This window comes from Crotalus tigris, unplaced genomic scaffold, assembly GCF_016545835.1.
Source record: "Crotalus tigris isolate CLP2741 ecotype Arizona unplaced genomic scaffold, ASM1654583v1 scf7180000024370.6872682, whole genome shotgun sequence".
Taxonomy (NCBI): Eukaryota; Metazoa; Chordata; class Lepidosauria; order Squamata; family Viperidae; genus Crotalus; species Crotalus tigris.
The window spans coordinates 4,142,688-4,161,226 of NW_024100540.1; the positions used below are offsets into that span (position 1 = coordinate 4,142,688).

General features: G+C 39.2%; 2 protein-coding genes across 7 annotated transcripts in view; both read right to left on the reverse strand.

Annotated features, from left to right (window-relative positions):
• ST6GALNAC2 (ST6 N-acetylgalactosaminide alpha-2,6-sialyltransferase 2) overlaps nt 1-681 on the reverse strand; it is a 47,476-nt gene extending 46,795 nt beyond the window's left edge. For 2 of the 5 annotated variants that reach the window (XM_039327940.1, XM_039327933.1), the window contains exon 1: nt 83-209. Coding sequence is in view for 1 of the 5 variants with exons in the window: in XM_039327931.1 (XP_039183865.1) it covers nt 83-204 (122 nt within the window). In the remaining 4 variants the exon portion in view is untranslated. Of the gene's footprint in view, nt 1-82 lie in introns of all 5 variants that reach the window. The other 3 variants (XM_039327931.1, XM_039327932.1, XM_039327943.1) reach the window with 3 other exon arrangements.
• Nucleotides 682-8,075: 7,394 nt separating this feature from the next.
• The window catches only part of ST6GALNAC1 (ST6 N-acetylgalactosaminide alpha-2,6-sialyltransferase 1), a 35,467-nt gene continuing 25,003 nt past the window's right edge, over nt 8,076-18,539 (reverse strand). Inside the window, exons 8-10 of one of the 2 annotated variants that reach the window (XM_039328099.1) lie at nt 17,173-17,272; nt 15,475-15,674; nt 8,076-9,625 (exon numbers count right to left, since the gene is read on the reverse strand). In XM_039328099.1, coding sequence (XP_039184033.1) covers nt 15,504-15,674; nt 17,173-17,272 — 271 coding nt within the window. In that variant the 3' untranslated portion in view covers nt 8,076-9,625; nt 15,475-15,503. The remainder of the gene's footprint in view (nt 9,626-15,474; nt 15,675-17,172; nt 17,273-18,539) is intronic. The other variant, XM_039328100.1, reaches the window with a different exon arrangement.

Here is an 18,539-nt window from a genome sequence, read left to right on the forward strand (position 1 = left end):
AGCGTTAGAGGGGTTTTTTTTTTTTTTTTCTCAGCCTTTGATTTTGAAACATTCCCATTTGAGATTCTCCAAGTCTTCTTACCTGGCCGAAGTCCCGGCGCAGAGGGGAGAATCCGCCGTGTAGTAGTGTCCGAGGAAAATGACAGAGAGCACTAATCCTATCAGGAACAAAAGGCAGAGCCTTTTCCTCCGGGGAGACCCCATTCAGGAAAGGAGGACGCTCTGAGGAGAAACGCGCCGCCTTCGCCGCGGGGACTCGCCTAGCTAGCTGGAGCACCCTAACTCTGACTACGGAAGAAATAAAGTCATCTCCACTCTCCAGCGACGCCCCCCCTCCCCGCTTTAAACAGCGGAGGCTTTATCTCCTCCTTCCTCTTCTTCCTCCTCCTCCTCCTCGCTCTTTGGAAAAGTTACGGAGCTCAGCCGAGAAAGATTTTCCGAAGCCCGGGTGTTATGCCGCACCGCAATAAAGACTTTGGACTCGTCTAATTTCTCTCCGCCTTTCCATTTGTTGCTCGCTGCTTGATGTACCTTCAGCTGGTAGCTAAGAGAGCGAGAAAAGGGGGGGGGGAGAGAAGAAACGCCGCGCCTGAGTAACTGGTTCGGACTTGTTTGTATGGTGAGGGGGGCGACGCTCCTATGAGCTGGTTTAAACATTCCCTTCAAAGTTCCTTCTCTGCTTTCACGTCGACCTTGAAAGAAGTACTACAGTAAGATATTTAACTGAGATAAACCGGGCGGTTTTCTAGAGTCACAATTTACTCAGACTTTGCACAGATCAGTGCAAAACAAAAGTCTAGGGTACATCCGGAAGGGAAAAGACGGCCCCCATCAAGCTGCGCCGTGAATTAACCCAACTTCTTTATTACAGTGCATAAGAGTGAGATGGAAAAAGAAAGGTAGTGGATAAACTTCTTTAATAGTTCGCTTAGTGGCAATCATTTAGTGAATGAACCAATATTGCTGTGCTGGCTCGGCTCGGCTTGCCCAAATTAGCAGTCGTTACAAACCAACAGCAAACGGTGGCCATACAGGGAAGGCCTAACTTTGAATGGGGAAATTGAGGGAATCTACCAACCTTCAACATGCTTAAACACCCTATGAATCAGTCAGTACCCTATACAGCTGATTAGTAGGAGAGTGCAAAGAACACCATTCAATTTGCCCCAGTTGGAGCTGTCACCTGTTTTGGTGCAAGAAAAATCCCTGTTCCAAGCAAACACCCTCCTCCCCTCATGTCCTCGTTTCCAACCCTGTTTTTAATTCATGGGTGTATTTGGTTGGTTTCAAAAACAAAATGCCATTCCAGGTTGATTTGAGTGGAAACTGGGTGCAAAACCGTATTTCCTTGTGCATGTATAAATGGTTTGCAATCTGCAAGGAAATTGAAGGCATGCTAGTCATTTTGCAAATGGGTGCATGCTCTACTTGGCAATAGCTATTGTTGCTTCTTTCTGAGTTGGTAGAGAGGAAGAATATCTTGTACAGGTAAACAGCAGGCCAGGGAGGTGAACCTGTGTGGAAGGAGGTGTTTCACACCTATGGACAAAATTGTCCCAGACTAAAGACTGCGTTTACAATATAGTCTGTGAACTATTAAAGAGGGACTGCTGTTAACCTTTTTACTCTCATATATGATATATGGACTACTGGGTTATCTCTTATTTCTCTGGAATGCACCTCTTCCCTCTTGGGGATCCATCACCTCACTACATTCCATCACAGGTATAAATATAATCAATAAATAATAAATGATTAAAATCCAAGGATCAAGAGGCAGAATGAAGCCAAGAGTTCCCACCAACTTGGAAAACGAGAGATGTGCAAAACACTTTCCTGGAGATGTGAGATTCTGCATGTGTTTGCAGATTATTGGATGATAATGCTGTAGATTACAGAAGATCAGCAGAGCCAACACATTACAAAGAAAACACAAATGAACTATTTCAAATAAACTGTAGTAGATCTTCCATCTTTCGAAAATTGCTGTGCAATTGCACAGGGATTGAGTTGGTTCTGAACCCATGCCAAGGATGTGGTCTGGAGGCGTTCTTAATACTGCCTAAGGGCTGGAATCTTAAACTTGAGCTTAAACATTCTATCCTCAATCAGAAATCAGATTGCTGATGGCACAGCCCTCCGGATGAGAGCTGTTGCATTACCATCATTCATATTTTAGTTCTACCAGTCTTGCATTTAGAACTATTCCAGTGACATAATAATCATAATAATTTATTACATTTGACTTCCAACAACTCTGGGTGATACTAACAGAACTGATAGCAATATAGGGTTGTTTTGTTTCCTTGCTTCTCACCTTCAGACAAAGTCCCTTTCAAAAATTAGGAGAAGATAAATTGTGTACATATATGTAGGATAATCAAGGGAGTAGGTAGATCAAGTATTAAGTATATACATAGGATCTTCTCTTCGAGGTTTGTCCCACCACTGCCCTGTTGGGTAGGTCAGGCAGATAAATACAGGTAGTCCTTGCCTTATGACTGGTCACTTGGTGGCCATTTGTATTACAATAGACTCTCACCAAAATTACTTATGACCCAGATTTGAAGTTCCAGTGCCCCCTCCAGTCACAAGATCTCATTTTGGGCGCTTAGTAACTGGCCAACTTTTATGGCCATTCAAAGTGTCCTGCTATGACATGACCCCAATTTACATTTTTTTATTGGAAACTGGCATTTAGTTCTGCTTCCAGTAAAAAAAAATCTGCAGGCAATGGGTTTATTTAACAACTACAGAATTAACTTTACAACCATGTTAACCACAATTTATCTTCTCCTAATGTTGCAAAAATGTCATAAAATTAGTTGGTCATGTTGGTGTCTCAACTTATGACTGTCACGACATATAACGGAAATTCTGGCTTCCATTATGGTAATAAGTCTACCTGTATCAGACCTCCATGTCTGAAGCAGGACTTGAACCTGGGCCTCTCAAGTCCTTATCTACAAGCTTCACTATCACACTACAGTGGCATTCAGACTCTTCTGTCAGCCCTCCAGATGCACTGGATTATAATTATGATCCATAATAAGCATGGCAATAGCAATACAAAAGCACCTAGACATCAGAAGACAGGCTTCAGATACAGAAGGATCTGGACAGACTTGAACACTGGGCACTAACTAACAAAATGAAATTCAATGGTGAAAAAAGCAAGGTTCTACATTTAGGCAAGAAAAACCAAATGCACAAGTACAGCATAGGTGGCACCATGCTCAATAGTAGTAACTGTGAGAGGGACCTCGGAGTCCTAGTAGACAATCACTTAAATATGAGCCAGCAGTGTGCTGCAGCTGCCAAAAAGGCCAACACAGTGCTAGGCTGCATTAACAGAGGGATAGAATCAAGATCACGTGAAGTATTAATACCACTCTTCAATGCCTTGGTAAGGCCACACTTGGAATACTGCATCCAGTTTGGTCACCACGATGTAAAAAAGATGTTGAGACTCTAGAAAGAGTACAGAGAAGAGCAACAAAGATGAGTAGGGGACTGGAGGCTAAAACATATAAGGAACGGTTGCTAGAATTGGGTATGTCTAGTTTAACGAAGAGAAGGACAAGGGGGGACATGATACAGTATTCCAATATCTCAGGGGCTGCCATAAAGAAGAGGGAATTAAGCTATTTTCCAAAGCACCTGAAGGCAGGACAAGAAGCAACGGGTGGAAACTGATCAAGGAGAGAAGCAACCTAGAACTAAGGAGAAACTTCCTGACAGTGAGAACAATTCATCAGTGGAACAGCTTGCCTCCAGAAGCAGTAAATGCTCCAACACTGGAAGTTTTTAAGAAGAGACTGGACAGCCATTTGTCCGAAATGGTGTAGGGTTTCCTGCCCGAGCAGGGGGTTGGACTAGATGACCTCCAAGGTCCCTTCCAACTTTACTACTATTATTATTATTATTAGTATTAGTATTATTATTATTATATACTGCTCCATAGTGCTTTATAGTACTCTCTGGAGAGTTTACAATGTCAGCATGTTGCCCCCAACAATCTGGATCCTCATTTTACTGACCTCAGAAGGATGGAAGGCTGAGTCAACCTGGAACTCCGTCAGGATCGAACTCCAGGCTGTGGACAGTTTGCCTCCAGTATTGCATTCTAACCACTGCACCACCATGGCTTCCTAGTAAGAGGAACTGTATTTCAGGATTATGAATACCAAACTGGGAAGGGTTTCCTATATATTATAGGGAGGGAAGCTTCCAGTGCTCTAAAGATGATCAAATCCACTCTTCAATTCATCCTGAAGAAAACTGAGTGTTTCACCTTATATTCGATGGTAAGAATTGCTGATGTTCTCAACTACAGTAAAGCAAATGTTCTCAACTATAGTAAAGTTAATGGCAAAATAGTCTTCCTCCATTTGAGAGAAATAAGTAACTCTTGAGCTAGTTATAGCTAGAACATGCAGAATTAAGATAAATACTGATTAAAAGGACTATGCAAAAGTAAAGTAAAATCTGGGATATTTTCATATGGGGCAGGAAGTGTAGGTCTGAAAACAGGGTGCCCCCATGTTTAGCTTTTATAATTCTGCAGTTAACTATGTCCAGAACTGGGTATAAACATAGCAAATAAAGATGCCTGGATAACATTTATGCATTTGCTGGACATATTATATTCTGCTCTTTTTCATGAACTTCAAGGTGGTTTTGATGGAACCATCAGCTGAAGGAGAGGAGGCTTCATTTTAAAGGATGTTAAAAGACATCTAGGATTAAAAGATATTCCAGTTTAGAGACCATTCAGGGAAGAAACCTAGGTCGATATCTGACTTTCCCAAGGGAAGACAGACAATCTGGTGAGATTTTTGTAAACTGGCAGTTAACAATAAAGCTTATCTGATCCATTACTGGAGCTGTTTTTTATGGCTTGCATCTGACAGTAGTTCTCATGTGGTTCTCCCTCAATGTTATCCTTATAACAATTCTCTAAAATAAACTAGGCTGAGAGAATTCAAATTCAAAACTTTTTTAACCAGATGATATCATCTCACTTTTTAAGATTCTGGGCCCTGCTAAACCTTCATATCTACAAGCCTTTAGATCTCTCTTTGCAAAGCTTACACAGCCTAATCAATCAAAATGTCAACATCAGCAAGAATTCTGCTACCATGCTGGATTAACTCCATTTGTTTTGAGTTCTATTCCATTTTTATATATAAGCACAACCTGATTCTTTTTCAGTGAGTTCAGATATTATTGAGCTATGTTTATCAAATAAGCCATGGTTGGTCTTGCGTAATGCTAAAATGTGAAAAGAATTTTTCACATTTACAGTATTTGGTGCAGTGGTTTAGGCCTCGGCTAGAAAACAGGAGATTGTGAGTTCAAGTCCTTCCTTAAGTATGAAAGCCGGCAGAATAACTTTGAACACTCGCTTTTTCTCAGCCCAACCCTCCTCACAGTATTGTTGCTGTGAGCAAAATAGAAGATGGGCCTTCAGCCTTCATTTATACAAAACAAAAGTAGAATATAAATCTAATAATAAATAATGGCTGAATTCACACAATACAAGAAGATTAAACTTTATAAATGGTGTAACTGCTTAGCATAGTAAGGGAATTCAGTAGAAGATTCATATAATAAAACAGTTTGCTATAGAGCATGGGTGTCAAACTCAATCATGTCACGTGACGTATCGCAACATTTTTTGCCTTTGTGGAGCTGGGCTGGGCATGGCCTATGCGTGACGCACCTGGCCCACAGGCCACCACTTTAGCACCCCTGCTGTAGAGCAACAATTAAGATTGAATAAATAATTTGTGTCTCGAGCTAATTTTATAAATCTCTACCAATATTAATATTTTGTCCTAGGGATGCTCATTTTAGTAACTGACATAGAAAAAAAAAACTATTTCCTTTCAGTGGGCTCCTCTAACAACCTGGTGTATTTTGTTGTTTTTAATTGTATGTTTACAACTATTGTCATTTTTAATTGTATTTTATTGCTTTACATTAGCTTGTATGTTAGCTACCCAGAATTATTTGCTAAAGATGAGTGTCCATATCACTTACCCAAATAAATAAAAACCTTTTCTTCATCCCTATCATCCGTTTGTCAGATAAAAAATTCCAGGGAAACTTAACTGACCTAAGATTTCTAGTTCAGAAGCTATCCAAGAGTTTAGCTATACTTCCCACCTGATTTTTACTTTTTTATTTTTATGTTTTGCAAATCTGTCCTTCATTTGATTGGTTACAGCAGAATTTTTAGAAAGGGGTTAAAGCAGACATGTCAAACACAAGGCCCGGGGGCCGGATGTGGCCCGCGAAGTGGTTTCATGTGGCCCGCGAAGCCATCCTGGAAACAGTAAGGGAACGGCCCCTGCTGCCTTGGCTCTGGCCCTGGCCCAGGCCAGCCGGGAGCCAATGTACAATTTTGTGGTGGCCATCTATGCTGAAACGCATTCAGTCTTAGCACCACAAGGCTGTCTGGAAACAGCGAGGAACCAGCCCCTGCCATGTCGGCCCTGCCCCCTGGGTGTGTGCTGGGGAGGTGTCACCCTTTGTGAGGAATGAAGAAACCTCCTTCTGCCAGAGACCCTCAGATTTGTCCCACTCCTGCCCAGGCCCCCACAGGCACCCTTGATACGAACAATGTAGAGCTGGCCAGGCCACCCAATAGGCCACACCCACTCCATCCATGTCCACCCAGTAGGCCACACTCACCCTGGCCACACCCACCCAGCCCCCCAAGGGCAACCACAATGCTGATGCGGCCCTCAATGAAATTGAGTTTGACACCCCTGGGTTAAAGGCTAATTAGTTCATAAATAAATAAATAAATAAATAAATAGTACATAAATTGCTATAAATTGGTCAAAACATTATTAAAGAGAAAATAATCCCTCATAGTCATGATCAGACTTATCACAATAAAAACCATACTACTGCTATAAATGAAACCTCTGCCTCAGTCACCATTTAAAGTTTTTGTGAGAGAGTGAACCAATATGTATGTACAACTGTACTTGCAGATGATTACTTCCATTTCCAATTGCCTTTTGATGAAAGTTTGCATTAAAGTCACCATGAAAAATCCTTGGGAAGAATGGAAAAGCCCTCATATGGACTAGTGACTTATTCATGAATTGGAAACAGAAAATGGGCACGCACAAAGAAATGAAAACAGTGGGATGAAATCAACATTGGAACTAATTTTAATTTGTTAGGGATGATAGATAGCCAGGAACATGGACAACACCAAATTATTATTTTTTTATTTTATTTTTTATGTGTACCAATGTCTCCCCTAAATGTTGGAAATGTAATTTGACAAGTGGAACTTACTATCATATGGGGTGGGAATGCACACGAGCTCGTGATTTTTGGAACAGGATTAAAGTATGGTTGGAAGAAATATTAGAGCAAGCGGTAGAACCAAAACCAGAACTCTTTCTATTAGGTTTAACTACACAAAAGCATGACAAAGGCATACTTTATTTAATGCTACACATTTTAACGGCTTCCAGACTGGTTTTTGCTCAAAATTGGAGGAATAAGGGAACCCCAACGGAAGAAGAGATCCTGCATAAAATTCTATCATGTGCTGAGATGGACAGGCTTACAATGATTATGAAAGACAAGACAGAACATGAATACTTCGAAATCTGGGGCAAATTTTACCATTGGTATGAATTAAGAACTGCTCGGACTTCAAGCTAATGGTAGAATTAAAAGATATATATAACTGTACATATAATTGTATATATAATTGTATTGTATAGAAGATGAGGCTTATAAAGAGGTTAAGAATGATGTATTAAACTTTTGTACCGTGATAGGAACTGATAGGAAAATTCATTCTGGAATGTCATGTTTGTCCATTGTTGTTTTAATTGTATTATGAATAAAAATTATTAAAAAAAACACCAAATTATTTAGGACAAAGAATTTCATAAAGAAGAATCCAGAATTCTGTTGTCTGATCTGAATGACAATATAAATGCTCCAAATATTAAAATAAAATAATATCTTCAGATTTGGTATGATTAAAATGGCAAACTCGGTGAGTTCAGTTTTAATGAAAGTGAACATAAAACATGTAGGTTTCACATACATTTTATTTAATTGCCTTTTTAAAATAATTACAAAAAAGAAAAAAGGAACACAAAGATAACTGATACATACACTGTCAAAGAAAAAGAAACATATAGAAAGTGCTTTAACAAAAAAGTAGAAAAACTACAATAAAGAAAAAAAGTGTATATTATTATAACAGTAAATAGTTACAATGCTATATATATACTTATCCAATGCAAATATTATTCACCTGTACAACTCTCATTTTTTTAACCTATCTGTATTTTGTATAAATGAGTCCCATATTTCATTTTACTTTTGCATACAAAGTCTATGTCTATAGCAGAGGTGGGGAACCTTGACTCTTTTATGACTTGTGGACTTCAATTCCTGGTGGCTCAGGAATTCTGGGAGTTGAAGTCCACAAGTCATAAAAGAGCCACGGTTCCCCACCCCTGGTCTATAGGAATAAGCTCATAGATGGCTTATGTAATCAGATCTTCAGTTCATTGAGTGAATGGAGCAATACATTTATCTTTCCAATGCTGCAATATCAGTCTTTTGGCCATAGTAAGAATACAGAGAATCCATTTACCTTGTCTGGTTGTCAAATTCCAAGTACTAGATATGTAATTTCAGGGGAATATTATTCTCTGAAAGTTTTAGCTCTTGTTTCACAACCATATTTATATAATCCACTACTTTCTCCCAAAACCTAGTAAGTATAGGATGTTGCAAAACATATTATAGTATCATGCTAATATGTTTATGACAAAGATATTGGGAGAAGAATGAAAGACCTGGAAGATCATGACTAATCCCTTATACAAAAATTAAAAAATAGGGCAGTGATTCCACTTATTAGATATGAAATATATAAAACTTGAATGGACAATTTTTAAAATTCTATTTAGAATTATATAGCAAACCAGAGAATATGTTGACTGAAAATATAAAGATCTTTTTAAAATAAGTTAATTTACCACACTTAACTGATGCACAAAAACAACTTTTATTTGCTTCTCTATCTGAGGTAGAGAGTAAACAAATAATTTTAATCATGGCAAGTGGTAAAACACCAGGATTGGATGCATTCCCTATTCAGTAATATAAAACATTTATAGATCTTTTGGTGCCAAAATTTAGTTAATTGTATGATGAGATATTTGATAAGGGAATTTTATCAGCAGCATTTAAACAGGCTTATATTACCGTTATACCAAAGATCACACTCAAGTAAAGATCACACTCCAAGTGCTAATTATCATACAATCTCATTGATTAATTTTGATAGAAAGATATTAACAGCAGTGTTAGCAAACATATTACAGCAAGTGATATTGTTTGTTGTTAAGAATGATCAAGCAGGATTTATAAAAATTCGCCAAGCAGCAGACATTAAGTTAGTTGTAGATAATAAGAGATTTGAATAAAGCTACAGAACAATTTGTGATTTTATCATTAGTTGCTGAAAAAGCCTTTGAGAAAATATATAAACAATTCATGTTTACCATACTGGACAAGTTCAGATTTCCTTTGAAATTCATAAAACGGGCATCCTTGTCTGGTTCCTCTAAATAGTGAGAAAGTAGGAGAAAACATATCATTAACCTTCACTTTACATGCAGCTAGTGGTGGGATTCAGCCAGTTCGCACCAGTTCAGTAGAACCAGTAGCTAAATTTTTGTTGCCCAGGCCCAGAATGGGCTTCTGGAAGCGGCATCCACACAGAGAACTGGTTGTTCACTTATTTGAATCCCACCACTGCATGCAGGCGACTCATATAATATCTTGCTCCATTTTATGAATTCCAAAAGAAATCTAAACTACATTCAATAGCAAGAGACTTGTGGAAATGGCAAATTATTGCAATGGGAAACTAACCACTGAGTAATGTTTATTTGTACGTTCGGTGTTCAAATTCAAAAATACCTATTTGAGTATTTCAGAAAACCATGCCCTATTTTCCAGATTTCTCCACCTTTCAAGGGTGTGGAATCTGTGCTGCTCCAGGTATTGCTGCATGACAACTATTATCTTTGGCCATCCTGACTGAAAACACCTTTTCAAGCAATATCTGGAGAGCTATATTTTTCCATTACCATCTTCCACTCTCCATATTGCCATAGTTCTTGCTCCCATTACATCTATTATTGTTAGCAGCATTAAGAGCCTTGACTTTAAGCAATAAAAGCAAGTTATAGCAACCTTATTGGCTTCTTTATTGAGCTTAGCTCTGCTGTCCAGTGGAAATGTCGGTCTTTAGAATCAGGTCCACTGTATTCTCTTTGTCTTCCTTCCCTGCCTCTCTGTTCAATTTAATCATGTGTTCTTTGCTGTTTATAAAACTGTTTTTCCTGCATTTTCATAACAAGCACTAATAAAATACCCAGAATCAGAAAGGTCATCAAAGATCATCATTGAGATCAAACACACAGTAGTGCAGACAGTCTGCTGCTATAGGATCTTAGGTTGTCAGCCTTTGCTTGAAAGTCTGATGAGAATTCATCACCTCCCTGGGCAGTGGCTGGATTCCTGCATCATGCTAAAGCATATTGGGTTTAAATATGGTTTGTACTGTTGTGTGTGTTGGAGTTTTAATTGGTACATGCTTCCGGAAACATGCTGACAAAAGGTGAAGTTTATGACATGGAAGCCTAAAGAGGAAAACATGTCAGATTTAAGAAAACTTTTCAGACTGGAGAGCAGTTAGCTCTCCTTAGCTTCCATGCTCTCTGCTCTGACTCAAGCCCCAGATGGACAAATAACAACAACAACAACAACAACAATAATAATAGAGTTGGAAGGGACCTTGGAGGTCTTCTAGTCCAACCCTTGCTCAGGCAGGAAAACCTATATCATTTCAGACAAATGGTTGTCCAGTCTCTTCTTAAAAACTTCCAGTGTTAGAACATTCACAACTTCTGGAAGCAGGTTGTTCCACTGATTAATTGTTCTAACTGTCAGGAAATTTCTCCTTAGTTCTAGGTTGCTTCTCTCCTTGGTTAGTTTCCATCCATTTCTTTTTGTCTTGCTTTAGGAGCTTTGGAGAATAACTTGACTCCCTCTTCTTTGTGGCAGCCCCTGAGATATTGGAATACTGCTATCATGTCCCCCCCTTGTCCTTCTCTTCATTAAACTAGACCACAGGTCGGCAACCTGCGGCTCCGGAGCCGCATGCGGCTCTTTGAGCCTTCCCCTGTGGCTCCCAGCCTCCTCTGCCTTTGCAGAGAGAGACAGAGACAGAGAGAGGCAATTGCGCTTCCCTGCTTCTCTCTCTCTCTCTCTCTCTCTCTCTCTGTGTGTGTTGTGTGTGTGTGTGTGTGTGTATGTGTAAAAGAGAGTGCACTCACAGTGTTCTCCGAGGAGCTGAAAAGCTTACTGGGCGGAGCTCCTCCCTTTGCTGCGTCTCTGCAGGAAGCAGGAAGGCAGGAAGGGGAGGAGAGAGCTAGCTAGTCCAGCTAGGCTGACTCAGGAATTCTGGGAGTTGAAGTCCATGAGTCATAAAAGAGACGAGGTTGCCTACCCTGAGCTTGTTGGACAACAGCTTGAAGCTTGCCAGGTGAGCAGCAGATAGGAAGGGGGGGAGAAAGAGAGAGAGAGAGAGAAAGAGAGAGAGAGAGAGAGGGAGGGAGAGAGAGAGAGAGAGGAAAGAGAGAGAGAGAAAGAAAGACAGCGGGGGAAGAGGAGTGGCAAACCAAGGGCAGATACAGAGGAGGGAGAGAGAGAGACCCTTTTGACATCTAAAATGAAAAAACACTGCATATATCCTTTTTTTTACCTGTGTGTGTATGTGTATGTATATGTATATGTGTGTATATATATGTGTGTGTGTGTGTGTGTATACATACATACATATATATATATATATATATATATATATATATTATATATATATATATACATATACACACACAACACACACACACACACCTATAATAAAGGTAAAAAAGGATATATGCAGTGTTATCTTCATTTTAGATATCAAAAGGGTTTTGCGGCTCCCAGTGTTTTGTTTTTGGTGGGAAACGGGTCCAAGTGGCTCTTTAAGTGTTTTGGGTTGCCTACCCTGAACTAGACATACCCAATTCCAGCAGCCTTTCCTTATATGTTTTAGCCTCCAGTCCCCTAATCATCTTTGTTGCTCTTCTCTGTACTCTTTCTAGAGTCTCAACATCTTTTTTACATCGTGGTGATCAAAACTGGATGCAATATTCCAAGTGTGGCCTTACCAAGGCTTTAAAAAGTGGTCTTATATCCTGAATAGTGGGCCTTATTCAGGATGACAAGGTGGAAGCTTACTGCAAGGAGGTTGAAGGATTGGTGAACTGATGTAAGGAAAACAGCCTAGTTTTAAATACCGGAAAAAACAAAGAGATCATCGTTGATTTCAGAAAAGTCAGGCACAGCCACACTTCTCTGTGCATAAATGATTCACCTGTGGAGATGGTTACCAGCATCAAATTCCTGGGTGTGCAGCTAACGAGTAGGCTGACTTGGTCGCTCAACAGTGAGAAACTGGTGAAGCGGGCACAGCAGCGCCTGCATTTTCTGCGTTGCGTGAGAAAAGCACATCTTCCTTCCTCTGTCCTGACCACTTTCTACAGGGGGACAATCGAGAGCATCCTGTCATACAGCATCACAGTCTGGTTTGGAGGCATCACTGCTTCAGACAGGAAGGCAGTGCAAAGAGTGGTGAGAATGGCCGAAAAGATCATTGGCAGTTCCCTTCCTCCCATCTAGGATATAGGACAGAAGCGCTGCTTGAGCAGGGTCCGTAAGATTATCTGGGACACTATACATCCTCTTCACAACCTGTTTTCCTTGTTACCTTCTGGGAGGAGGCTTCGTGGTATCCAAAGCAGAACATCCAGATTCAGCCAGAGTTTCATTCCATACAGCATTAACCTTACGAACTCTCAAGCTTCCTCCTTCCGTTATATATTCAAGATGGACAATATTTAATATTTATTTGCTACATATATGTAGGGATGTGGGTCTATACATATGTTGTTCATAGTATGTTTAGGTGTGTGTCATGTATGTGTTTCACTTTGAGAGCGGGCAACTAAATTTCATTTTTGATGTGCGCCATCGTGCCCACAGTATAAAAATGACAATAAAGGTTATCTTATCTTATTAACACTTCTATTAACTAATGTTCTTTGTCATGTGCTAGACTACCTATAACTGTATAGATTAGCCTAGAATATAAATAGAATATATTTTTTGCTCATTGTGAAAAAATGGGGATCTGGTCTTGGAAAGGGGGAAGAGAGCAATGAAATATTAATGGAGAACAAACAGCAATTTAATTGTGAGAAAAATTCATAATAGCCCCACTTTGATTCTCTTTCATGGGGTAAAGAGAAAGTCTGACAAACTTCAAGATTCTGTCATTACTATATCCTACACCAATAAAATAGCATTTTTAGAATCTCCACTGCTTGTTCTTGACATAGCAACATGCGAGGACTGAAATTGAGTAATGTATCTTCAGTAACAAGTGATTTGTGCTGCACTTATTTCTCTCTGTGCATTATTGAAGGCCAGTAAGCATGTGCAGTATATCCCAGGTACCTAAAACAGGGGGTCTCTTTACACTAGACTGCAGCAGATGGGTAACCAATAGGAAGAGTAAAAAAATCTTGATTGAAAATCTCTGCATCCGCTGTAGCCATTTGTAAACCTGGCATGCAATTACATGTTTGGATATGACCTCTTGGTAAATTCAGTACACCAGTTATTATAAAATAGAATCTAACCAGCCCCAATATCAGCAGACTGTGACATAAAATTTACAGAGTTGACCGAATTTCCAATTTTACCATAAAGATGAAATTTATGTGATATTTTAACTGTTAGGAGATCATGATTTCTATTCCATTAGAGCTACTATTCTTGATCTCAAACCATTTATGTGATCTTGTATGAAACAATAAAGAGATGGTCTGGGCCATTCAAATCATCTTTGCTCATGTTTCTATACTCTTATTTATTCCAAGGTTTGTAAATTACTTTCTAAAGGACTTTCCACCATCTTCCATGTTGTGAAGGAGACTAAGATTAATGCCCTCTCTGCAATGGAAAAACACAAAGGAGAAAGGGGCCTCTATAGAGAAAAACATTTGAAAAAAAAAAACTTATTGGGAATTGTAAAGGTCCTATTCAAACTTGAAGAATACCAGGACAGAGTTGTCACTTAGCAACCTGGAGCAGTGTGGCATGATTTGGATTCCAGAGTGGGAAGGCAAACAATAACTCCTTGCTACCCTACTGAGAACTCAAAAGCTTGAGGCTCTCTTACTTCTGAGAGCAAGCAACCGAGTGTGAAGGATGGGGAAATCTCTCTCTAGAGAACAGTGGAGAGATGGCAAATATAAGAAAAGGTTTTGCAAATTCCCACCTCACACCCCCAAATATCAGGCATTACTGTACTGTTGTTGTTTGCAGTTCTCCACTGGAAATCAAAAAGTTAAGCAAATTTCCAGTAGCAAGAAGAGAGAAATAAATTTTACTCCTCTCTTCTTTCCAACATAGGAGAGTCCCTTAATTTAAATAGGGCTTTTGGTCATCTTGCTCAGTTTTGGTCATCTTACTCAGGTGTGTCTACTCTGTTAAGCAGCAGCTTTGCAGGGAGTCATAAGGGACTTTTTTTTTGTGGTCTCTTAAAACTCCAGGGATTAAATGATACCCTTTCATGTGCAAAATATGAGAGCCCCTCTGTGAGGGAGATGAGCAGTTAAAAAGTTTGATTTATATAAATAAATAAAATATCTGCTTCACCATTTTTTCTAACTTGATTCTAGAGTAAAGAAAAAAAGAAAGAACACTCTTCACAATCTACATATGAAAATTTTTATTTACTGTTAAACCAAGTCCATTTTCATATTAAAATGTAATGAGTTCACATTAAAACTAAGCAATAATGGTTCTTGTCTCTCTACTGATGAAGAAAAAAAATGCTCACATTTATGCAGATAAGGTTCAAGACTAGTATTTCAGGTAGGACAAGTATATCAGGGCTCCAATTATCGGGAGGACCACTAGGCAGCACCTAAGAGTTTGCTCCCATTTAGTGGTTATCTGGACTCAGGTTTAATAGTTCTAATCTCAAGTATCAAGAATCTTCTTGTCTGAACGTTTGGAAAAAACTGGTCAGACATCATAAATTGTAACACTGCCTCTCTCCTAAGGGTAATCAAATACTCAGGATTTAATTATTCCTATATTAAATTATGCTCTTAAGTTGCATAATCTTTTCGTATCTTTTTGTTCCTAGATGGATAAAAAAGTTCACGGTGTGCATATTTTTGGAAATACCTTAAGTGTTATGGAACCATTCAGAAAAAAAAATTACTAGTGCATGTCCAAATAACATCTCTGATTTCAGAGTTTCTGCGTTATAGCAGAACAACCCACCCTAGTCAGGAGTTCATAGTCTGCTTCTGTCAGGTTCGTTGGTAGAGCTTCATAATATTTGCGTCATGAAGTTGTTTCCATACCTTCCGTTCTAGATCAAAGTCATGGTTGGTATAAAAGATTAAACGCTTCCATTCTTTATCATAATAGTGATCTGAATACTTTTGGTATCCTTCAGTGATATACCCATAAGCGCTTACCTGGGAAAGCAAAGGGCTATCATTGGGGAGGGAAATAAATCTGGTTGATTTGAAAAAAGCCTAGTTAGATACATGAGAAATACTTAATAAATAAATCCACGAGCTCATTGGATTTACTTCTTCATTATCCTTTTCTACCAATAACTCCATGGGAAGCTTTTTTGAAGGCTGGGGTAGGGGCAATTTGCTCTTCCACCCAACAGGGGGTAACAATGATGAAGGAGAAAAGGCAAAACTACAATAAATGCTACTCCTATGGGGTTGGGGTGGGAGATCAATCCTCTCCAAAGCACTGGCTCCCCAGTCTTAAAGGCAGCTCTTATAATGCAATGAATAAATTGCAAGAGATGGTGAAGAGACAACTGACCTAACCAAGTATGGCACACATTATCCACAGACCATAGAGCTTTGATTTGAGAATATGGAGAACTACTTGCTGTTAAAAGCAGTGATAAACACATACACATAGATATGCATGTTTGTTATCAAGATAAAACATGCATTCCTTAAACACCAAGAACTAGGAGCTGTGACCAAAAAGCCAATATTTTAGGAATAGTCAATCATAAGCTTTAATATTGTTAAACCATTAAGATGTTGAGTTATGTATTCTTATATCTCAATGATTAACTAATTGGAGAGCATTCCCATGAGTAATATGGAAACAGCCAACTTCAAACCAGCTGTGTAAAACAAGTGAGGAGAAATATCTGTGTTACTACAGCAATCATTCTTCTGCAACTGAGTATTGTGGCTTGATTTGAGGAGATGAGGGGAAGGATAGCTTATAACCTTGGGAAGGGTACTTAAGAGTTGATATTTGAAAGAGAAAAGGGAAGAGCAAAAAGGCAAGATTAATTTAAAGCCTTTTGGAAAAGTAAAAGATGACTTTGCCCCTATATGTATATGGTGAATTAACTCTGTGGAGAGGTCAAAGGAATCCAAGAATTCCCAAAGCTGGAGAGGAAGTTGAGGAAAGAAATGTGCTTATCTCATTGAAATCTGCTCTTCAGGAAGCCTTGGGGATGTCGGGACTTTCAGAGTTCCTTCAAACATTGTTTACAGAAATTAACTTCATTAAGATATGAGAAAGACATGCAACAGAAAAGGTTTAACCATAAGTTAGGCATTAGAACTGCATTAGGTGGCTGGCATGCAGATGTGGCGTTCATGAAGTAAATCAATGCCAGGATAGCTCACTCAGGCAGAAAGAGTTTTAATTTGAGGTTTCTGTTTTTTTAAGTCAAGAAAGGAAGAGTTGAAAGAATATGATTAAAGGAACAGCAACACAAAATGGTCATGCAAGGACTAAAAGCATATGCCCCTGTCCTGAGGCATTTCTCTAGTGAAGTAGAGAAAAAAAAAAAATCCAAATGTAATAGCAGCAGATCCTCTGATTGCTAAATAAGTGTTTCCTAAACAATGGTGCAAGAGACAAATGTCTCTGTTAACTTTGTGGCTCACCTTTAAATTCTATGCAGCATCTTTGAACCCTTACCTGATCACAGAGGTGGAGTGCAGTCAAAAGAAGGAAGGCACCTGTTGTAGGTCTATAAATGCGCCAGTAGGGCTTTTCTAGAGATTTGGACTTCAAAAACCTGGGGTGGGTTATAAAAGCAGGTTTTAAAAAGTAGATCAGAAATGAAAGCTGAGCAGGTCTCTCCTTGGGGTGTTATCAAAAAATGAGCTGCTGTTCAGCACTCAACAAACAGGTTGAAAGGCATTTATGAGGCATTCTTAAAACTGACCATACATATACGCTCATAATGAATTGTGTCTGGTTTTAAAGTTGCCTTGGGTTCAGTCTGGTAAGGGGTTCTTTACCTTTAAGGCTGTGAAGGAGGAATAGTTTAAGAAGCCACAGCTGCATTCCACACAAATCTTGCTTAATGCCAGTCTGATTACTCAAAACCCAAGAATCCCATCCTGAACTGAATCTGACAGCTGGAGATGGCAAAAAGTTCCAACCTTGGAACATGCCAAGCACAAAAGAGCCATTTCAATGTTCTGAGTTTATTTCACGTGAGAAATTTATTCTGCACGTGAAATAAAACTCCCACTATTTTGTTCCAAGTGGGAAAGAAAACCCAACAATTTCAAGAGGCCTAGTTTTGAGGCTTCTGATTGTTCCAAACACTGGGATGGAGTTGCTGTTTTGTGGCTTGTGTTTGGGCTTCTTCCTCCAAAGTATCATAATGGCTAGTTCAGAAGCTGGAACTTCTCATATTCCTGCTAATGTTGTTTGAGAGTGGATAGAGTGGATGGGGCAATATGAGAGTGGAACGTGAAAGAAAAAAAATACAGGTAAATACATGGCAGAAGAAGATGGCTGCCCAGAGTTGCCTGTCTGCCTTCCAGATTAGTGTGGTTGGTTGGTTTTTAAAGAAACTTTGTTCTTGTAGGTGGACTAATCATCCTATGGGAACAGAGCTTCCCCCCCATCCCCCACCCCCAGGGAAATAATGCAAAGGGAAGATACAGAAGTTTGTACCATCTCCACAAGAGTTGTTACTGTACTGCTTCTGAGGTGTAAGTACAAAGGTTAATAATACATGATTGGCATACTGAAAGTTCTGTATGTGTATGTCCTGCGCATGCTCTCATATCTGATCGTAACTTTACAGCATTATTCTTTCATTAGGAAGCATCAACAACCTGCTGGTTCATCCCAGAATGGAAACAAAATCATCAGAAAAATCATAATGTTGCTTTTGTTAGGTTTTCACCTGGCCAACAGGCTGAAAAATAAAAACAAAATCTGTGCCTTCTGAAACTTAGCGAAGGGAATGTAAACAAAAATATAAACAAATTTTAAGAGAACAAATTAATTACCAAAGACTGAAAGAAATGTTAGAGAGCTTAGTT